Source organism: Staurois parvus, unplaced genomic scaffold (genome assembly GCF_062004578.1).
Source record: "Staurois parvus isolate SC_StPar_1 unplaced genomic scaffold, SC_StPar_1.0 ptg000706l, whole genome shotgun sequence".
NCBI classification, from domain to species: domain Eukaryota; kingdom Metazoa; phylum Chordata; class Amphibia; order Anura; family Ranidae; genus Staurois; species Staurois parvus.
The window spans coordinates 972,195-994,756 of record NW_028318502.1 but is presented as its reverse complement, the minus strand read 5'-3'; the positions used below and the strand labels follow the sequence as shown (position 1 = coordinate 994,756).

The window sequence follows — 22,562 nt, the reverse complement described above, 5'->3', positions numbered from 1 at the left end:
GGGGTCACACGCACGCGTCCCCCGGGCCTCAAATCATGTATATATATGTATTTTTGCGCACCCATGCTGCCCTGTAGCAGTATTACTGCTATAGGGTGGACAGGAAGTGGTTAAGAGAGGGAGATGCCTGCTGTAATTTCATCCTGTGGACACCTGGGGGAGTTGGCCAGTAGAAGTGCAGCAGAAGAAAGTCAACATACTCAAATGAAGATGGCAAAACCTGTTACGCTTCGGAGTGTTGATGGAAAAGTCATGTGAAAGACTGACTGTGTGATTGCCCAAACTGCTATGGGAGTGACCCCAACTGGGAGACCCACCATCTGTGTGTAAAAGGACTTGCCTCAGTGCAGTGCCCTGTGTAGTGGGTAGGAAAGGGTTAAAAATTATTCTGTTGATGCGATGTCTATTGATGAGTATGATATTGCTGCTGTGTATACACCTGTGTCAGCTGAACAAAGTTCTGAATTGAATGAGGTGGGGTGACCGCTAAACAGGGTATGTTATCTTCCCTAGAAACAGTATATTAGGCCGCAGAGCTGTCCCTAGAAACCTCCAGGGAGCTCTGTGTGTTGGAGCCGGAGGTTGCCCAGGACAACTATGGTGCTCATCTGATGGACAAGAGGGTACTTGAATCTAGTGAGGAAAATGTGTTGAATTCTAATGATTACTTCTTAATCTTTTTTAGTTTTTTCTTTGACATGTCTGACCAGGAGATCTTAGAGCTTGGAGACATACCACCTTATGGGTCCTACATTAAGCTCCTTGGTTGTTGTAATTCTGATTCTGAGAATAAACCTCTGATTGATCAAAGCAATCCTGGAATCTGTTTTTACTTTAGAAGTTTTCCTATCAGGATCTGGCAAGGTCTGGCGTATGAGAGTTGTCTCTGCAGCATTGTATGGGGAAGCCGTATACTCCCTTGTGGCAGCAGTTTGCAAAGAAATGTCTACAAGGAGAAAGATTTAGTAGGTCCTATAATGAAAATGTCCTTTAAAATGAAGTAAATCTTTCACATTAAATGTGATCTTCCTGAGAACACGCTCTCATCAACTTTACCTAATATTAAAAATGATTTTTACATTAAACCAAGCAAAATGTATTTATTAATATAAACAAATACATCTACATACAATATAATTACAGTGACCCTGACACCAAACTAAACTACATTACAATCAGCTTATGATAGAACATGTATAATATTTATCTTTTTTGGAAGGTGGTGAGTGAAATCTTCCCTCTCTTGAAGAGTGATGGGTGTCTCTGGTATCTGACACTTTAGAATGTTTTGAATACATTCCCCCCTCTGGTCACTGTGGTTCCTCCTCACTAAGTGACTACATTGTTATGTAGTGATGTAATGGATGGTGGGAGGAACCACTACACCCAGCAGGGACAAGGTTTCCAACAAGCCCAAAGTGCCTGATACCAATGGTGGCCAGAGCAAAAATGATGCCTACTGTCCACCATCTTACTTCATTCCAGAGATTTAAATGTTTGTATATAACAGTGTTAATTTTCAATGTACTAGCAAAATACTAAACTGAACAATAATGGAGATAATGCTATAACGACTGGTAACCCACATATTAGCGGATAACTGTTTTTGTATTCAGGTCAGGTCTGAACAGAATTATGTAACATTTTGGGAAGAATATACAGCCAAGAAGTCCAGAACTTGAGGCCATTATAGCAAAGACCTCCACAGCCACCATGTATTTCCCTCTGGTGCTCAGATAGGCCGGGATCATGGCAATCCAGACACTGCAGAACACCAGCATGCTGAAGGTGATGTACTTGGCCTCATTAAAACTGTCCGGTAATGTCCTGGCTATAAAAGCTATAATGAAGCTCACAGCTGCCAGAAGCCCCATATATCCCAGGACTGAGTAGAAGCCGATAACTGAACTCTCATTACACTGAATGATGATCTTCCCCTGATAAGAGTGAGTGTCCTGATCCTGGAAGGGGGGAGAAATAGACAACCAAGTGACACAGATTATGACTTGGACCAGTGAGAAGACACAAATTATACAATTGGGCAGTTTGGCTCCCATCCATTTCCTCCAGGGACTCCCAGGTTTGGTGGCTTTAAAAGCAATACACACCATGATACTTTTGGCAAGTAGAGAAGAGACGGCAACTGAGAAGATGACACCAAAAGAGGTGACACGCAGCATGCAGGTCACATCTACTGGATGGCCGAGGAACAAGAAGACACAGAGGAAGCTCAGCATGATGGAGACCAGGAGAAGATAGCTCAGGTTCCGGTTATTGGCTTTAACAATGGGGGTGTCCTGGTAATGTATAAATATCCCCAATATTAAACCAGTCAGAAGACAACAGAGAATGGAGATGGAGGAAAATATGGCAACAATGGTGTCATCAGTGTAGGAGAGAAATTCCACCACTCTTGGAACACACCGATCCTTCTTCTCATTTGGCCATTCTTCATCAGGACATTTTATGCAGTTTTCACTGTCTGCAGGAAGAACAATACAAACACAATGAGTATTGTGGTCAGAGCTTAGAAAACAAATTAAAAAGATTAATTAATTAATATAGAGATAGATAGATAGATAGATAGATAGATAGATAGATAGATAGATAGATAGATAGATAGATAGATAGATAGATAGATAGATATTGAGTGTGCCTACTGGGAAGTGGTAAAACATTGTTGGTTCCATAAGGACACAATAAAGGGTGAAAAGACAAAATATGGAATGCACCAGAACTGTGTTATAGGCAGAAATGTGATAATGGAGATTCAGTTTAAATTGTCAGAAAACCCTGATAATGAACATATTTGTTACCTTTTGGTCTGTTAAATACACAACTGGAAACATTTGTTATATCTGTACAAAGTGCAAAATAAAAAATACCTGTTGATCATTTTTATTTCTTTTTTTTCTGTTGGTTGAACTGGATGGGATAGATTAATTATGTCACTACACTGCTGAAAAAAAAATTAAAGGAAGACTTTGAAAACACATCAGATAGCAATGGGGAAAAATATCCTGCTGGACATCTATACTGACATGGACGGGGTAATGTGTTAGGAATGTAAGGATCATTTGATGGAAATGAAAATTATCAACTTACAGAGGACTGAATTCAAAGACACCCTGAAAATCAAAGTGAAAAATGATGCAACAGGTTATTCCATTTTGCTGACATTTCATCGCAGCAACTCAGAATGTTCCTTAGTAGTTGGTATGGCCCCCACGTGCTTGTATGCATGCCTGACAATGTCAACAGATGGTGTCCTGGGGATTTTCCTCCAAGAACTGGACCAAGGTATTGCTGAGCTCCTGGACAGTCTGAGGTGCAACCTGGCAGTGGCAGAAAGACCAAAACATGATATCCCATAGGTGTTATATTGGATTTAGGCCAAGGGAGCATGGGGGCCATTCAGTGGTATCCATTCCTTCATCCTCCAGGAATTGAATCCATACTCTTGCCACATGAGGCTGGGCATTGTCGTGCACCAGGAGGAACCCAGGACCCACTGCACCAGTGTAGGGTCTGACAATGGGTCTAAGAATTTCATCCCGATACCTAATGGCAGTCAGGGGGCCATTGTCTAGCCTGTAGAGTCTGTGCGTCCCCCCATGGATATGCCTTCCCAGACCATCACTAATCCACCACCAAAACGGTCATGCTGAACAATTTACAGGCAGCATAACATTCTCCACGGCTTCTCCAGACCCTTTCACGTCTGTCACATGTGCTCAGGGTGAACATACTCTCATCTGTGAAAAGCACAGGGCGCCAGTGGCGGACCTGCCAATTCTGGTGTTCAATGGCAAATGCCAATTGAGCTATGTGGTGCTGGGCAAGGATCACAGGGCCCACTAGAGAAAGTGGGACCCTCAGGCCACCCTCATGAAGTTTGTTTCTGATTGTTTGGTCGGAAACATTCACACCATTGGCCTGCTGGAGGTCATTTTGTAGGGCTCTGGCAGTGCTCATCTTGTTTCTCCTTGCACCAAGGAGCAGATACAGGTCCTGTTGATGGGTTAAGGAGTTTTCTATGGCCTTGTCCAGCTCTCTTAGACTAACTGCCTGTCTCCTGGAATTGCCTCTATGCTCTTGAGACTGCTTGGAGTCGCAGCAAACCTTCTAGCAATGGCACGTACTGATGTACCATCCCAGGGGAGTTGGACTGCCTGTGCAACCTCTGTAGGGTCCAGGTATCGTCTCATGCTACAAGTAGTGACAAATGCAAAACTAGTGAAAAACAGTCAGAAAAAGATGAGTAGGGAAAAAAATGTCAGTGACCTCCACATGTAAAACCATTCCTGTTTTGGGGTTGTCTCATTGTTGCCCATCTAGTGCACCTGTTGTGCCTTTCATTAACACCAAAGCAGCTGAAACTGATAAACACCCCCCTCTGCTACTTACCTGACCAGATCCATATCCCAGGAGTTTCATTGACTAGATGTTATACTCTGATTAAAACGTCTTCCTTTAATTTTTTTTGAGTAGTGTATATCAACTGTTTGGGCGGCACAGTGGCTTAGTGGTTAGCACGTCTGCCTTGCAGTAAATGGGTCATGGGTTCAATTCCCGACCATGACGCCTCCTGTATGGAGTTTGCATGTTCTCCCTGTGCTTGCGTGGGCACCCTCCAGGTACTCCAGTTTCCTCTCACACTCCAAAGACATGCTGGTAGGTTAATTGGCTCCTGTCTAAATTGTCCTAGTTTCATCCCTGGCTACACAGGATCTCCTGTATGGTGGGGGTTGGGGAAAGACCTGGCAACCCACCCTGTAAAATAATTGCTAAGAGAATTCATGGAAAAAGTCACTTACAAGTGACAGTCCATCTAATCGCCAAGGGTCAGATAAGACTGAATGGATAGATAGACAGATATCAACTGTTTTATTCATGCTTTGTCAGTATAAAAATGGAGATTATAGGACTGTTATTGATGGTGTCACTTCCCACTTTTGGGAATGTTGTATTGTTGTAACCCTGCAAGGGACTCTATTATTAAAACAGTATATCAGAGCCATTAGAATGGTTTTAGGATGTAATCTTTTTAAAAAAAAATTGTATAATAAAGTATATATAATTTTTAATCAATATATGTGGTGATGTTTTATTAGCTGCATTAAAATCCCAAGGGGGGTAATTTGTTCTTGTATGTAGTAGTAGTAGTATTAGTAGTAACAATAGCAAAATAAAACTAGGCAGGGCTGACACCATTTCATTTCACAAACTCCTGTGTGTTGTCAGTCTACAACAGTATTAAGAGCTAACTACATTTCTAGCAGGACCAACAGGCATCTTTCTGTACTTGCAGTGGCTTTACAGATATAAAACATGAGGAAATGCGCACACTTTACAGGTACATACTTCATATTTTTTCCCTGACAAACACTTTAAGTACTGAGGTTACTTCTGACCAGGCCAAAAATAATTTACTAACAAATAAAAACTTTACCAGAAATGTTGGATATCTCTCCTTCTGGACATGGGATGCACTCATAGCAGCATTTATGAATTGAAGATCCAAACTTTTTTCTGCTGCCAAGTAAACAGGGATCTGAGCATCGAGATACCGGAATCTGAAATCAGATATTATTATTAATATGATGATTATTATTATTTTGTGATAGTCCATCATATCTCATGAGGATATACAAACTAAGTGATACAAATAGCAAAGAGGGTCAGATTTGCCTCAGCCATGGGTTCAAGATCAAATCCCTTGTACAGGTGCACTAGATGGGCAATAATGAGACGACCACAAAAACAGGAATAGTTTTACAGGTGGAGAACACTGACATTTTTTTCCCTACTCATGTCTTTGACCAAACAATCAGAAACAGACTTCATGAGGGTGGCCTGAAGGCCCAAAGTCCTCTAGTGGGCCCTGTGCTCAATGCCCAGAACCATAGAGCTCATTTGGCATTTGCCATTGAACACCATAATTGGTAGGTCCACCATTTCGCCCTGTGCTTTTCACAGTTGAGAGCAGGTTCACCCTGAGCACATGTGACAGATGTGAAATTGTCTGGAGGAGCCATGGAGTACATTATGCTGCCTGTAACATCATTCAGCATGGCCATTTTGGTCAGTCGTGGTCTGGGGAGGCATATCCATGAAGGGACGCACAGACCTCTACAAGCTAGATAATGGCACCCTGACTGCCTTTAGGTATCAGGATGAAATCCTTAGACCCATTGTCAGACCCTACGCTGATGCAATGGTTCCTGGGTTCCTCCTGGTGCATGACAATGCCCGGCCTCATGTGGTGAGAGTATGCAGGCAGTTCTTGGAGGATGAAGGAATTGATACCACTGATACCGCACTTGCCTGATCTAAATCCAATAAACTACCTCTGGGACATCATGTTTTGGTCCATCCTGCACTGCCATGTTGCACCTCAGACTGTCCGGGTGCTCAGTGATGCCCTGGTCCAGATCTGGGAAGAAATACCCAAAACACTATCCAATGTCTCATTAGGAGTATGCCCCGACGTTGTCAGACATGTATACAAGCACATGGGGGCCATACAAACTACCGAGTACCATTTTGAGTTGCTGCAATAAAATGTCAGCAAAATGGACTCGCCTGCTGCATCATTTTTTCATTTTGATTTTCGGGATGTCTTTGAATTCAGTCCTCTGTAGGTCAATCATTTTCATTTCCATCAACTGATGGGGTGTCCTTACATTCTTAATACATTACCCAGTCCATATCAGTATAGATATCCAGGATGATATTTTTCCCCATTGAGATCTGATGTGTTTTTAAAGTGTTCCTTTAATTTTTTGAGCAGTGTACATAATCTGTAATAAATTACAAGCAATATAATTATCTAAGGCTCGCAATTGGGATGCCAATGGTTTTAGCTCAACTTCAAAATCCAGCAATACAATAATAACTTGATCCCTAATCTAACATAAAAAATATTTGATAACTATCAAACCCCAGGGACAAGTACTAAGATATACAGTTGTGTCCAAAATTATTCAACCCCCAATGCTGTAAAGGGGTTTAGGGACTATAGTGTACATTTGGAATTGTATTCAGAATCAAATCCTACAAGGACGTTGTAACTACCCAAATGCAACTAAAATGACATCAATTGTTTATGTAATACAGTAGTAAATGGTTCTTATGTGGTTTCTTCATTGCCACAATTATTCAACCCCTTAAAGACTACCACTCTGAAGAACAGAGGTTCATACAGGTGCTTTCCATCAGGTATTGAAAACACCTGTGGATGTCACCGAGCAGCAATCAAGCATAATAAGCACCAATTAGGCAGCTTTAAAATGACTGTGATACTCAGCTCCTTCTAGACATTTACTGGTGTGGTTACAAACATGGTGAAGGCAAGAGAATGGTCCAGGAAGACAAGAGAAGAGGTGATTTCTCTTCACAGGAAGGGCAATGGCTATAAGAAGATTGCAAAGATGTTAAACATACCAAGAGACACCTTAGGAAGCATCATTCGCAAATTCAAGGCAAAGGGCACTGTTGAAACGCTACCTGGTCGTGGCAGAAAGAAGATGCTGACTTCGACTGCTGTGCGCTACCTGAAGCGTAGAGTGGAGAGAAGTCCCCGTGTGACTGCTGAGGAACTGAGAAAAGATTTGTCAGATGTGGGTACAGAAGTTTCAGCCCAGACAATAAGACGCACACTGCGTAATGAAGGCCTCCGTGCCAGAACTCCCAGGCGTACCCCCTTGCTGTCTCCAAAGAATAAGAAGAGTCGACTGCAGTATGCCAAAAGCCATGTGGACAAACCACAAAAGTTGTGGGATAGTGTTCTGTGGACTGATGAAACAAAATTAGAACTGTTTGGGCCCATGGATCAACGCTATGTTTGGAGGAGGAAGAACAAGGCCTATGATGAAAAGAACACCTTGCCTACTGTGAAGCATGGTGGAGGGTCAATCATGCTTTGGGGCTGTTTTGCTTCTGCAGGTACAGGGAAGCTTCAGCGTGTGCAAGGTACCATGAATTCTCTTCAGTACCAGGAGATATTGGATGGAAACGTGATGCAGTCCGTCACACACCTGAGGCTTGGGAGACGTTGGACCTTTCAACAGGACAATGATCCCAAGCATACCTCCAAGTCCACTAGAGCATGGTTGCAGAGGAAAGGCTGGAACATTTTGGAGTGGCCATCGCAGTCACCAGACTTAAATCCGATTGAGAACCTCTGGTGGGACTTAAAGAAAGCAGTTGCAGTGCGCAAGCCTAAGAATGTGACTGAACTGGAGGCCTTTGCCCATGAAGAATGGGCGAAGATACCCGTAGATCGCTGCAAGACACTTGTGTCAAGCTATGCTTCACGTTTAAAAGCTGTTATAACTGTAAAAGGATGCTGTACTAAGTACTAAGATTGAATGTCACTTGGGGGTTGAATAAAACTGATAATGCTGTGAGCACAGAAAAGACATTTGTGGTTATTTCATTATAACTGTTATGTTATATTTGTCTGACCTACAAGTGCCTCTTTAATGTAAATGTAAGCAAGATGACTGAATGATCAAAAGCAATGTCAAACTGGCCAAAACACTCAATTTCAGTGGGGGTTGAATAATTTTGGCCACAACTGTACATACAAGATGAAACAATGTATACATACCATATAGAACAGACTGTTAATCCCTTTGCATATTAGGAAGATTTGCTATCACCACCACTACCACCATCAGGGACATGCAACGTAGTTCAAAAAACAGGAAATGAAGCCCAGGACTGGCCAATATATACTCCCACAGAAGTCCACCCACCAGCATCATCAAATGGCACCAGTGTTGTCACTTCCTTCGTAGGAAATAGGACACCTATGCCGAACACAACTCCCATATGCCAGTAAACCAAGCAGAGGGGTGGATAAATGAACCAGCCCAAGCACTGGGTTCCCGATTGGCCCACCAAGCAGGAGACAGTACAGCACCAAGAAGCCCCTACACTGGTAGGATTGAGGTCAGTCACTTCACTGAACACCCCATGCACCCAGAATATAAATAAAAAGAGACCATTGCATATAATATGTATCCCATAACAAGTATTACATTGGCTAGTCTCCAAGTTCTGTATCCACGTGACTTATACTTCTTGCATGATCTATGTGTAAAACAAAAAAATTGAAACTGCTACCCTCACTTGAGCTTGGAGGTTAAATAACCATGGGGGTCCCCATTGTGGGCCTTAGATAATTATATTGCTTGTAATTTATTATAGATAATGTACAGTCAGGTCCATAAATATTGGGACACAATTCTAACATTTTTGGCTCTATACACCACCACAATGGATTCGAAATGAAACGAACAAGATGTGCTTTAACTGCAGACTGTCAGCTTTAATTTGAGGGTATTTACATCCAAATCAGGTGAACGGTGTAGGAATTACAACAGTTTGCATTTGTGCTTCCCACTTGTTAAGGGACCAAAAGTAATGGGACAATTGGCTTCTCAGCTGTTCCATGGCCAGGTGTGTGTTATTCCCTCATTATCCCAATTACAATGAGCAGATAAAAGGTCCAGAGTTCATTTCAAGTGTGCTATTTGCATTTGGAATCTGTTGCTGTCAACTCTCAAGATGAGATCCAAAGAGCTGTCACTATCAGTGAAGCCATCATTAGGCTGAAAAAACAAAACAAACCCATCAGAGAGATAGCAAAAACATTAGGCGTGGCCAAAACAACTGTTTGGAACATTCTTAAAAAGAAGGAACGCACCTGTGAGCTCAGCAACACCAAAAGACCCGGAAGACCTCGGAAAACAACTGGTGGATTACCGAATAATTATTTCCCTGGTGAAGAAAACACCCTTCCCAACAGTTGGCCAGATCAAGAACACTCTCCAGGAGGTAGGTGTATGTGTGTCAAAGTCACCAATCAAGAGAAGACTTCACCAGAGTGAATACAGAGGGTTCACCACAAGATGGAAACCGTTGGTGAGCCTCAAAAACAGGAAGGCCAGATTAGAGTTTGCCAAACGACATGTAAAAAAGCCTTCACAGTTCTGGAACAACATCCTATGGACAGATGAGACCGAGATCAACTTGTACCAGAGTGATGGGAAGAGAAGAGTATGGAGAAGGAAAGGAACTGCTCATGATCCTAAGCATACCACCTCATCAGTGAAGCATGGTGGTGGTAGTGTCATGGCGTGGGCATGTATGGCTGCCAATGGAACTGCTTCTCTTGTATTTATTGATGATGTGACTGCTGACAAAAGCAGCAGGATGAATTCTGAAGTGTTTCGGGAATATTATCTGCTCATATTCAGCCAAATGCTTCACAACTCATTGGACGCCGCTTCACAGTGCAGATGGACAATGACCCAAAGCAGACTGCAAAAGCAACCAAAGAGTTTTTTAAGGGAAAGAAGTGGAATGTTATGCAATGGCCAAGTCAATCACCTGACCTGAATCCGATTGAGCATTTCACTTGCTGAAGACAAAACTGAAGGGAAAATGCCCCAAGAACAAGCAGGAACTGAAGACAGTTGCAGTAGAGGCCTGGCAGAGCATCACCAGGGATGAAACCCAGCGTCTGCTGATGTCTATGCGTTCCAGACTTCAGGCTGTAATTGACTGCAAAGGATTTGCAACCAAGTATTAAAAAGTGAAAGTTTGATTTATGATTATTATTCTGTCCCATTACTTTTGGTCCCTTAACAAGTGGGAGGCACATATGCAAACTGTTGTAATTCCTACACCGTTCACCTGATTTGGATGTAAATACCCTCAAATTAAAGCTGACAGTCTGCAGTTAAAGCACATCTTGTTTGTTTCATTTCAAATCCATTGTGGTGGTGTATAGAGCCAAAAATGTTAGAATTGTGTCCATGTCCCAATATTTATGGACCTGACTGTATATGGTCAGTTGCTAACAATCAGCAATGAAATCTGGGTTGATTAAGGGAATATTACCAATGAATTTGGTGTAGACATTGTTGGTAATTAACTCCAGAGACTGGGTGCAAGTGGTATTACATACTATTTGTGTTATAATTAGGAATGTACTTATCATAGTATATTACTGCATACTATATATTTATACAACCATGTAGGATACATTGAAAATGTTGGAGGCTGGTGGGATGGTGGCCCCTTCTGTCCTAGTATGCTCCAGTGGTCTCGCTTTGGGGGTGGCGCATGGTCCCGAGGATGTCTCTCCCTCACTGTGGGGTCTTGGGCTGATTGTTATGCCTGAATACCCACATGTATCTTGGGGAAGAAAATGAAGTGGTAAAGAGAAGATGTGATGTGTATTTGTATCTATGTTGTTATGTTTTGTCATTGTGTATATACTTACTGTATATTGTTTTATAGATTGTAATAGATTCTGATCTGTACTTCTGATGAAGCTGCTTGGACCGCGAAACGTGTAGAGCTCATCGGTGACCCTCTTCTCCCCCTCTTTGTATAAAACCTATTTATAGTGCTGTACGTGGTCAGAGAATTTGACTATCTTGATCTACAAGTATCATACGGATATAGAGGGTTGGATATTGGTTTTGGGTGGACCCATATTAATGATTCAGAATCTTTTTCCTTTTTTAATGTGTTTTATGTATAATCTTTTTTTCTTGTGTAAAAATAAACATTTGTATGTATGTTGATACATAGTTGTCATTATTTGATACCTGGTTCCTTTAAAATCCCAAATGGTTTTCTGTGACTGCACCAAAAACACATGGCATTTACCAATATGTGGGGGTACTATTAAGAATGAATGGCACCCCTGTGCATCTGCTAAAGAGCAGTGTGTGTGTCTGCGTGTCAGGAACATGCACAATTTTGCACATATTACTGACAGCAGTAATGGGAACCAAGCCTTAGACTGAAATACCTCAAGACTAAAATTTCTTTTCAAGGGTGCCCTGACTGGAAAATGGTTGAAAAATACGGTTCTATACTATTGAAAAATGTCTGAACCCAGAGTGTCAGATGTCAGGAGGTATAGGTATAACTTGCTGTCCTGTTCTAAGCTGAGACAAGGATGTCCCTGCTGGTTGCAGTGAAGGCAGCAGAGGCCTATACATCATTGAGGGGTGTAGGAGCATCATCAGTGAATGGAAGAAACACTGCTCATTGACCCAGGCCATGAATATGTGGATGAGTGTGGCATCAGCCAGTGCTGCTCCATCCAGGCCCCCTGACATGTTTCGCCCCGCTTGGTCAAAGAGGTGTTGGAAGACTTGCAAGGTCAGGGCAACCACTGGGGACAAGCATTATCAAGCGGCCCCTGAGGAGGTAGAGCTACATATATAAACAGAAAACAATCAAGTCATTTCTTACTTTGCCATTTTTCCACCAGTAGGGCATACTCATATTTGGAAACCTTTCGGGCACATAATCTGGGCCTTCAATAATGGAAACTGTGGCATAAGAAAATTCTATATCATTCACAGTCCAGTGGAGTAACTGAAGATCGGTTGGAATTTCTCTTCTCTCGTTAAAGTAGATCTCGCCTTCTGCTAGGTCCATGAAGTGAACTTTTCTCACATATTTGTGCAGCTTTTCATGGAAGACAAAAATTCACAGATTACTATATACAGATAGAAGAGTTCTGGAATTTCTTAACAAAACACAAACAGTGAGAGAGCTCCATCCAAGTGACTCGGCGGTCTTTCTATAAATGAATGAACCAGGAGAATCACTTATTCTTCACTATTGGTTCTCCTGCAATGTCTCCTCTGATATGTAAAGAATCCCCTGACCTAATAATCCAGAGAATCATCAATCATTCATTTTATATTCAGATTGCACAACTCTGTATGTATATATTTAGTAGACTCAAAAAATGTACATTTTTCTGTCTAATCTCTTTATATTTTTGCTTCAAGAGAGGTAAGCAGAGGACCGAAAAAGTTTCATATGGAGTGATTGGAATTGATTATTATGAACTGTTCATAGCCATTTTTTTCAGAGCCATTTTTTTTTATTTTTTGCAATGATTAAAAAATCATTTAATCCTAAAGATTATATAAAACTCCCAATTTTTTATGTCACACAAGATTGGTGCACCAGTTTAGGAAAAACTAAATTTCAGTGCAAACTACACTAGAGATATATTTAGGGCACACAGACACAATGTATTTACCAATTTTTTATAAAATATAAAAGACCAAATATATAACAAGCATGTCAAACCTTAACCACTTGCCCTCCAGAGGATTTACCCCCCCCCCCCTTCCTGACCAGGCAATTTTTTGCGATAAGGTACTTTAACTGACAATTGCACGGTCATACAATGTTGTTCATAAAGGAAAAAGAAAGCTCTATTTGTGGGGAAAAAGGGGGAATGTACAGTGTTGCATGACCGCACAATTTTCAGTTAAGGTAATGCAGCACCGTAAAGCAAAAAAAAAATGGCCTGGCCATGAAGGGGGGTAAATCTTCTGGAGGGCAATTGGATGGGCAAAGCTTTACAGGTCATCGGTTCAGAGTTCTCTAGGAGCTCTAGTGGCAGAATTTTTGGTCTCCCTCCAGCATGTACGGTGATATGTAAAATGTGTAGCACAATCAATGTTTTCCTTCATAGGATTTCCTAATGCATGCAATTACGTTCATACATGCATATGTGCGGGGGTTGGGGGACTCAGAATTTTGAAGGGGTTATTTTAAGTTCTTTGGTGTAACTTTCATTCTTTCCAATTTTTTTTTTATTTTATTTTAAGCGGCTGTTACTGGGGGTGTTTGAACTGCAGCTGTTGTGAGTGTGTGCCAACTCCCCAGCCCCCCACCCATGTGAGGGCATAGAAAGGGTTAGGAATTTTCAAACCCATCATTATGTATTGCTAAATAATTATTGCCACAATGTTACCTTCTTTGTCTGAAGGTTTTGTAGGTAAGTAATGTAAGGTTTTGTATAGATTCTAAGGCCATATTCTTGATCTCCTCCACCATTCATATGACAAATAGCTCTACACTCGGGTTCATCTCAGTTGGAACCCATTGGATTTCTTTTTATATCCCTGTTGTTTTTTGCAACTAGAGTCAATAGTCAATAGTCAATAGTCTGTAGTAGCTGTAGAAGAAAACTCTTTTTTGAAGAATGTTTGCAGTATGGCAGGGCAAATTATATTACTGAAAGAGGCAGCTGCCATCAGGGAACATAATTTCCATGAAGGGGTGTACTTAGTCAACAACAATGTTTAGGTAGGTGGTATGTGTCATGTAACATTCACATGAATGGCATGACCCAAGGTTTCCCAACAGAACATTCCTGGCAAAATAGTAGAACAGGATGCAGTATGGCAAGAAAACAATCTGGGGCATCACCCTGCTTCCACTGGCTTGTCTTCTTCCCTTACTGTATCCTGGTGCCATCTCGTCCTACACACACCCAGCCATCTTCATGATGAAAACAAATGTGGTTCATCAGAGCAGGCCACCCTTTTCCAGGTGCACCATGGGCCATTAATGAAGCAAGATAAAAAAACTGCAAATTCATAATCAAGGATATGTGTGTGAAGGTGTAACCATAGAAAGAGGTGTAGGACAGGGCTGTCTTAATGAAGGGGCACACCTGGGCACTGCCCTGGAACCCCAGGTGCATGGGGGCCCATGATCAGGCCCAAGACAAAAAGGGGTGGGAAGATGCTGTATTGGGGGGGTGCACTGGCGATTTGGTCACTCATGCCGCTCTAATTTGTCAGGAGTAACTGAACAAGGAGCAACATCTGGTTTCTGCTGGAGAGAGGATTCAGCTTTCATCTCCCTCCTGCATGGGTAGCAGAGAATGGGCACTGAGACTGAGAACTCATCTCAGTCTCAGTGTGGGAGATGGAGGAGGAGTTCTCTTCATTGCAGATGGCTGTGAGTACAACAGTGAAGGGGGGAAGGCATAACTTTGATGTATGGGGACATCTGATGTATGAGGATACTATGATGGGGAGCACCTGCTGTAAGGGGACCCCTGTGGAGAGGGATCCTGGCTTTGTGGGGACACTGTGGTGGGGGACACCTTATGTATGGGGACACTGTGATGGGGGACACCGGATGTATGGGAACACCTGATGTATGGGGACACTGTGATGGGGAAACCTGATGTACGGGGACACTGTGATGGGGACACCTGATGTATGGGGAGATTATGATGGGGACATCTGATGAACAGTATATGGGCACTGTGATAGGGAAACCTGATATAGGCTAGTATGAGCCCCAGTGCACTACTTTGCCTAGGGGCCCATGATGCTATTAAGATGGCACTGGTGTATAGGAGTGGGAGTAGATCCAAGTGATTTTGTGTTATCATAGACTGGAGACATCATTTTCTGTTTAATGTGTTTTAAATTTAAAAAATCTCGGATTTGGTAGAACAGTTCATGATCTTCAGTCCAGCCAGTGAAGTCCATTGAAGGGCTTTATTTGCCCACTTTCATTTAAAATAATTTAAAAGTAAAGGTTCCTCACATCAGGATTCCCAAACAGGAGTTCAGCTTCCGCACAGCAATCAGAAGCAAAAACACAGCCCCTGGCTATAAGGGAGCTCACCTCGGACTACACGGCTCTCTAGAACTCAGACTCCCAATACAGAACACAATGGTGTTCACACGCTGCTACTGTGACAACTGGAACTGTGTTGTCCTGTTCCAAAGAGACAAACAGCACCCCAGCCTAGTGCATTATCCCAAGGATAGATGAATGAAAAAGGATAAAAACAGACTCACCAACAATGTCTGTGAACAGCAAGTCAGGCCACTGCCTCGTGGTACATTGGTAAGTCAGAACCAGAAGAAACAAATGCCAAAGAACACCATCCAAGGTCCAAATAGCGGCTTATGTGTTTCAAGGATAAACCCGTATCCTCAGAGACAAATGATTTGGCTCGGAAGTAGAGGGTTTACCCTCAAAATGTGTAAGACAGTTTTTGGATCATGGACGGCGTCCCTTTGTCATTTGATTCTTCTAGTTCCAACCCACCACTGTACCACAAGGCAGTGGCCTGACATGCTGTTCACACACATTTTGTTTAATTAACCCCTCGCCTACAGGGCACTTATACCCCCTTTCTGCCCAGGCCAATTTCCAGCTTTCAGCGCTGTCACACTTTGAATGACAATTGCGCGGTCATGCAACACTGTACCCATATGACATTTTTATCATTTTTTTGAGACAGATAGAGCTTTCTTTTGGTGGTATATAATCACCTCTGGGATTTTTATTTTTTCTTAAACAAACCAAAAACCACTGAAAATTTTGAAAAAAAAAAAGTTTTTCTTAGTTTTTGTCATACAATATTGTAAATAAGTGATTTTTCTCCTTCACTGATGTGCGCTAATGAGGCTGCAGTGATGGGCACTGATAGGCTGCAGTGATGGGCACTGATAGGTGGTACTGATGGACACTGATGAGGAGGCACTGGTAGGTGGTACTGATGGGCATTGACAGGCATCACTGATGGGCACTGAAAGGCAGCACTGATACATGACACTGATATATGGCACTGATAGGAAGCACTGACTGGCACTGATAGGCAGCACTGACTGGCACTGTTAGGTGGCACTGAATGGCACTGATAGGCGGCACTGATTGGCAGCACTGATAGGTGGCACTGATTGGCATTGATAGGTGGCACTGGCTGGCACTGATGGGTGACATTGAAAGGCAGCTCAGATGGGCACTGATATGTGGCATTGATGAGCACTGGTATGTGGCATTGATGGGCACTGGCACGTGGCACTGATGAGCACTGACTGCTGGCACTGATGGACACTGACAAGTGGCACTTCTGGGGCCACACTAATCATCAGGCCACACTAATCATCAGTGCCTTGATGATCAGTGTACATGTCCCCTCCACGGAAAGCCGATTACCGGCTCTCCTCTCCTCTGTCAGCGTGACAGATCGAGAGGAGAGAAATGCTGATAACCGGCATTTCCATGTTTACATGTGATCAGCTGTGATTGGACACAGCTGATCACATGACCGAGCCGACATCTTCGGCTCTTTTCGTGATCCGCTGTGTCCGAGGGATACAGTGCACTGGCGACCCCCCCACACACACACTCCTATTATAAAGGCTGCCCATTTGTTTTATAATTTTTAAAACAGAGAAACCCAGACAGTGATTGCCCAGACAGTGATTGCCCAGACAGTGATTGCCCAGACAGTGATTGTCCAGAGAGTGATTGCCCAGACAGTGATTGTCCAGACAGTGATTGCCCAGACAGTGATTGCCCAGACAGTGATTGCCCAGACAGTGATTGTCCAGACAGTGATTGCCCAGACAGTGATTGCCCAGACAGTGATTGTCCAGACAGTGATTGTCCAGACAGTGATTGCCCAGACAGTGATTGTCCAGACAGTGATTGCCCAGACAGTGATTGCCCAGACAGTGAGAAAAAGGGTGGAGATAGCTGTCCATCTCACCTAAATTACATAATTACTTGTATTTTATAATATAGGATCCTAGTAAGATAAACACGTATTCTCCAACTTACTCTGTGCTGTAATCCATTTTGCTCAGATGTATTTCTCTTCATGTATATTCTGTGTAGAGCATTGGACAGAACATTTACAGCCATCATCACACAGGAGGGCATAGTTGTATAACGAGAAAATATGAATGACACATCTGTTACCTCCGTACAAGGTTTTGTGGAAATACTTTGATACCTTGATCGGAAAAAGTTATTTTTGTGTGAGTTTGGGGAAAGGCAGCAAAACGCATAAATCCAAAAATCTTCCAGTATTGGGTCGGTTAGACAGTCGGAGATGTTGGCACCGTCACCATAAATATTAATGCCTAATTCTCCTTTTGGTTTCCATATAAATATGAAGCTGCAGTTGAGTGGTGTAAAGTCATAGGAAAACATACTTTGTACTTTATTCCATGATTGTGAGAGAATAAATGTGATATTTTTTATAACAGAGCGTATACCAGAAATTAAATAAAAAAAGTTTACTGTAAAAGTTCCACATATTATGACAACCTCAGCTGATGATTCACTAACAGTTCTCCTTTTCTGAATATAAGAGGCTTTAACTGAAGTGAGTTGAATAATGTAATCTGTGCAGATCCCATGTAGTCTCATCATCTTACTCAGTTCTTGGGACTCATCATCCCCGTCGCCACTCCCTGATGATATTATTCCAACCCAGTTCCACCCAAAATGCTGGATAATTTTAATAATAGCTGTATAACGAGCCCCATCATCTGGTGTCATACGGAATAAAGTTGGAAAGATTTTTCCATCACTCAGGCGACGGTCAGTGACTTGATAATTGATCTAGATGATATGTTGGGAAATATTTTATTGGGATGTTATTATTCGAACACTTTATGTTGTTTCTGTGAATGCAGGACTTTCCTTATTCTCAATATGACAACATTCAGCACTTTATCTGCCATAGTCTTAATCCCGGTAATCAGAGACTTCTGGGAAGTGTAAGCTGAAAGCAAAACTTTTCTACATCATTAAGCTGAGGATAAACTACAGGATCCATGAGCGATCACTAAGGGGCCGGGGCATAGTTTTTGCAAAACTCTGCTTGCAGGTTGCTGAACTGAGTTAACCCCTTGTTCCCTGCTAGGCAGAGTCTGTTTCAAGTGACTACATCCACTTCTGTCCAGGCCATCTAAGGAGGTTGCCTTTGCGGTTATTATCAAGCTTATGTTAGAGTCCATCAAGACCATAGAATCACTCCCTTAAAGTGACTTTGCTAACCATTTCACACCTCAAGGTAAACTGGCCTACTGCTTCATATCCTAGAGTGACTTTTTCCGACAGCTACATATCTTATATTAACTTCAGCCTACCGCTCCTCATTCTAAAGTGAATGTTGTCAGCCACCTCACCTCACCTTACCTAAAGTGATTTGTGCCAATGAGTCTGTCTCTCAAAAGAGAATAATGCTGTTCATCGCACTACCTAAAAGGACAGCACTTTGCATTGAGCACCAATGCAGGGCCCCAACTAAGCCGGCAGAAGAGGCAAGATTTCAGACTGTTTTATATTCAGAGTTTATTCTTTTTGGGGACACTGGTTGCAGGTGTTTTACTCAATTCTCAAGATTAAACTAAGACTCTCCTGACTGAGGACCTACAAGTGAGCTAGCCTGCCTAATTAAGACATTCATGGTTTACAATTGTCATGTGATCTGCTGTGATTGGTCACAGCTATCACATAGTACTGGCAGCTGGATAGGACAGTGATCTGTCATGGACACAGTTGGTGACAGATTGCACCTGCAGCACAGCTGCATGGGAGCATATGAGGAGCATTCCGGGAGGACGTCAAGTGACATCCACCCAGAATGACAAAAGCCCCACTGGAATTTTGGGTTGAACACTTTCCCCTAAATGTTAAGAGGACCTACATGATAATAGGTTGTTGACAAGTACAGGAGGAAACCTCAGATAGTATGGTATAAAAAAACGATATTTCCTTCAACCGTATATTACAGAAAAGGAGGAAGATGCACAATGTTATGACAAGTAGGTTGCCAGAAGAAATAGAATTCAAACTGACTTTAGAGGAACAAAAGAAAAAAAAGAGAGACAGTCAATTACAATGAAAGCTCAAGCCTTCCTACATTAGAATGATTTTCAAATCTTACCACAAACGCCACTCTCAAAACATGAGTCTCCCAGATTCAAACAGCACTACATCAAGGATGATAATAGTGTATCCAACCAACAAGTAAAATGCCTCAAAGGAGCCCAGCCGGGTCCATATACTGTATAAAGCACAATAATCATGTATACATTTTAAAAGAGCAGACATCCCACCTCATCTACATTAAAATCACCATCCATCAAGAATCAAACCCATTATCTCCATGAAACCTCACTCCAAACCACACAGATGCCAGCGGGGCTATATACAGCATGTAATCATATCTCCCCTTCCTAACAATAATAAATACACTGCTCAAAAAAATTAAAGGAAAACTTTTTAATCAGAGTCTAGCATCAAGTCAAATAAACTCCTGGGATATCGATCTGTTCAGGTAAGTAGCAGAGGGGGTTGTTCATCAGTTTCAGCTTCTTTGGTGTTAATTAAACTAACAACAGGTACACTAGATGGGCAACATTGAGACGACCCCCAAAACAGGAAAAGTTTTACAGGTGTAAATCACTGACATTTTTTTCCCTACTCTTTTCTGTTTCTCAATAGTTTTGCATTTGGTTAGGGTCAGTGTCACTACTGGTAGCATGAGGCCATACCTGGACCCTACATAGTAGTCTAACTCCTCCAGGATAGCACATCAATATGTGCCATTGCCATAAGGTTTGCTGTGTCTCCCAGCACAGTCTCAGGAGCATGGAGGAGATTCCAGGAGACAGGCAGTTACTCTAGGAGAGCTGGACAGGGCCGTAGAAGTTCCCTAACCCATCAGCAGGACCGGTATCTGCTCATTTATGCAAGAACAGAACGAGCACTGGCAGAGCCCTACAAAATGACCTCCAGCAGGCCACTGATGTCAATGTCTCTGACCAAACAATCAGAAACAGACTTCATGAGGGTGGCCTGAGGGCCCAATGTCCTCTAGTGGGCCATGTGCTCACTCCCAGCACCAAAGAGTTCAATTGGAATTTGCCAATGAACACCAGAATTGGCAGGTCCACCACTGGCGCCCTGTGCTTTTCACAGATGAGAGCAGGTTCACCCTGAGCACATGTGACAGACGTGAAAGGGTCTGTATAAGCCGTGGAGAACGATCTGCTGCCTGTAACATGGTTCAGCATGACCGTTTTGGTGGTGGGTCAGTGATGGTCTGGGGAGGCATATCCATGGAGGGAGGCACAGACCTCTGCAGGCTAGACAATGGCACCCTGACTGATATTAGGTATCAGGATGAAATCCTTGGACCCATTGTCAGACGCAGTGGGTCCTGGGTTCCTCCTGGTGCAAGACAATATCCGGCCTGATGAGGTGGCGAGAGTATGCAGGCAGTTCCTGGAGGATGAAGGAATTGATACCATTGAATGGTCCCCACGTTTGCCTGATCTAAATCCAATAGAACACCTCTGGGATATCATGTTTCGGTCCATCCGACGCCGCCAGGTTGTACTGCAGACTGTCCAGGAGCTCAGTGATGCCCTGGTCCAGATCTGGGAGAAAATATCCCGGGACACCATTCGTTGTCTCATTAGGAGCCTCCCCTGATGTTGTCAGGCATGCATACAAGCATGTGGAGCCATACAAACTACTGAGGACCGTTCTGAGTTGCTGCAATGAAATGTCAGCAAAATGGACTCGCCTGCTGCATCATTTTTTCACTTTGATTTCTGGGGTGTCTTTGAATTCAGTCTTCTGTAGGTTCATAATTTTCATTTCCATCAAACAATGGGGCATTCTTACATTCTTAACACATTATTTAGTCCATATCAGTATAGATATCCAGGATTATATTTTTCCCCATTGAGATATGATGTGTTTTCAAAGTGTTCCTTTAATTTTTTTGAGCAATGTATATTGCAGTGATCACTTACCTGTGTATACCGATACAGACTAAGTAACTGGGCCAATGCATAATTTGAATTGAAATTACTGTCACCAATAAAGCCGGCCACTTCTCCATGTTCCTTACAGCAATAGTTAGCAGCTTCCTTCTCTCCAGACAATATCTTTATGGCATATCCCAAAGTTTTCTTTGCATCACTACAAGTACTAAATATATGATAGCCCAGGGTGACATTGGGCAGAACATCGGGATCCTTGTTAATCTCATTGATAACATAGATCATTGCTATGATGCTTCTGTACTCTTCAAAGTCAACTCTGCAGGATATTGAGAGGTTTTCAAACCACACAAAATGGTTAATTCTGAGATTACAGTTTAGCCACAGCTCATAAAACTAAGACTTTCACAGGAAAAAAATGATTTAAATGGCAATTGCAGACAACATAAATTACAAACAATGAACTGCTATTGGTAAACAGTAACTACATTTTGAAAGTGCTGTAATGCAGTACCCCAGGGGTGCAAGGATGCAGAAGGGAGAGAAGCGAGTAGCATTGGAAGAGTGTTGCAGAAGGTGCAGTAAGTCTACTCAGTTTTTCCCAAACAATCATACTGTATGGCCTGCTTTATGTCTATGACAGTCAGACTACCATAAACACCCTTAGAAAACATCATGCATCCCTCATGCTCCACAACACCTGGCGTACCTCAAATCCTTTGGTCAAGGATTACTCTTTTTATTCTGCACCACATTGTAAGTATTCGCAGATAGACTATTTATTTTTATTGCAACCAAACCTGTCATATTTGTCAGCGGCCTCCATTGATCCAATGTATCTATTGGACCATAACACAATCTCACACTACAATTTCCAGAGAGGGACTGGAGGACAAAAAAACTGGAAACTGAACCCCTCTCTTTTGAGTGATACTGCACAGATCTCTATGATCAACACTCATATAAGAGATTATTTTCATGAAAACATGATCTGGGAGGCACATAAATGTGTGTTTAGGGGTACCTTTATAGCCCTTGCGAAATGGCGCAAATCAGAAAGTCAAGCAAAAGTTAAGACATTGACCGACAAAATACAGAGACTGGGACTTAAACATAAGCGCTCGCAATTATCATCAGTTATGGCTTCCCTGACTA

The 22,562-nt window shown here is 42.4% G+C and overlaps 1 protein-coding gene across 1 annotated transcript; it reads right to left on the bottom strand.

Moving 5' to 3' along the window:
• Window positions 1-1,582: 1,582 nt before the first annotated feature.
• On the bottom strand, window positions 1,583-21,692 carry LOC149445851 (vomeronasal type-2 receptor 26-like). The gene is made up of 5 exons (XM_089653308.1): window positions 21,438-21,692; window positions 17,440-18,228; window positions 12,286-12,504; window positions 5,453-5,576; window positions 1,583-2,482 (listed from the first exon to the last, which is right to left on the bottom strand). Exons 1-5 carry the CDS (start codon window positions 21,690-21,692, stop codon window positions 1,590-1,592), a joined length of 2,280 nt encoding a protein of 759 aa, XP_089509434.1. The 3' UTR covers window positions 1,583-1,589.
• Between the last annotated feature and the right edge of the window lie 870 nt (window positions 21,693-22,562).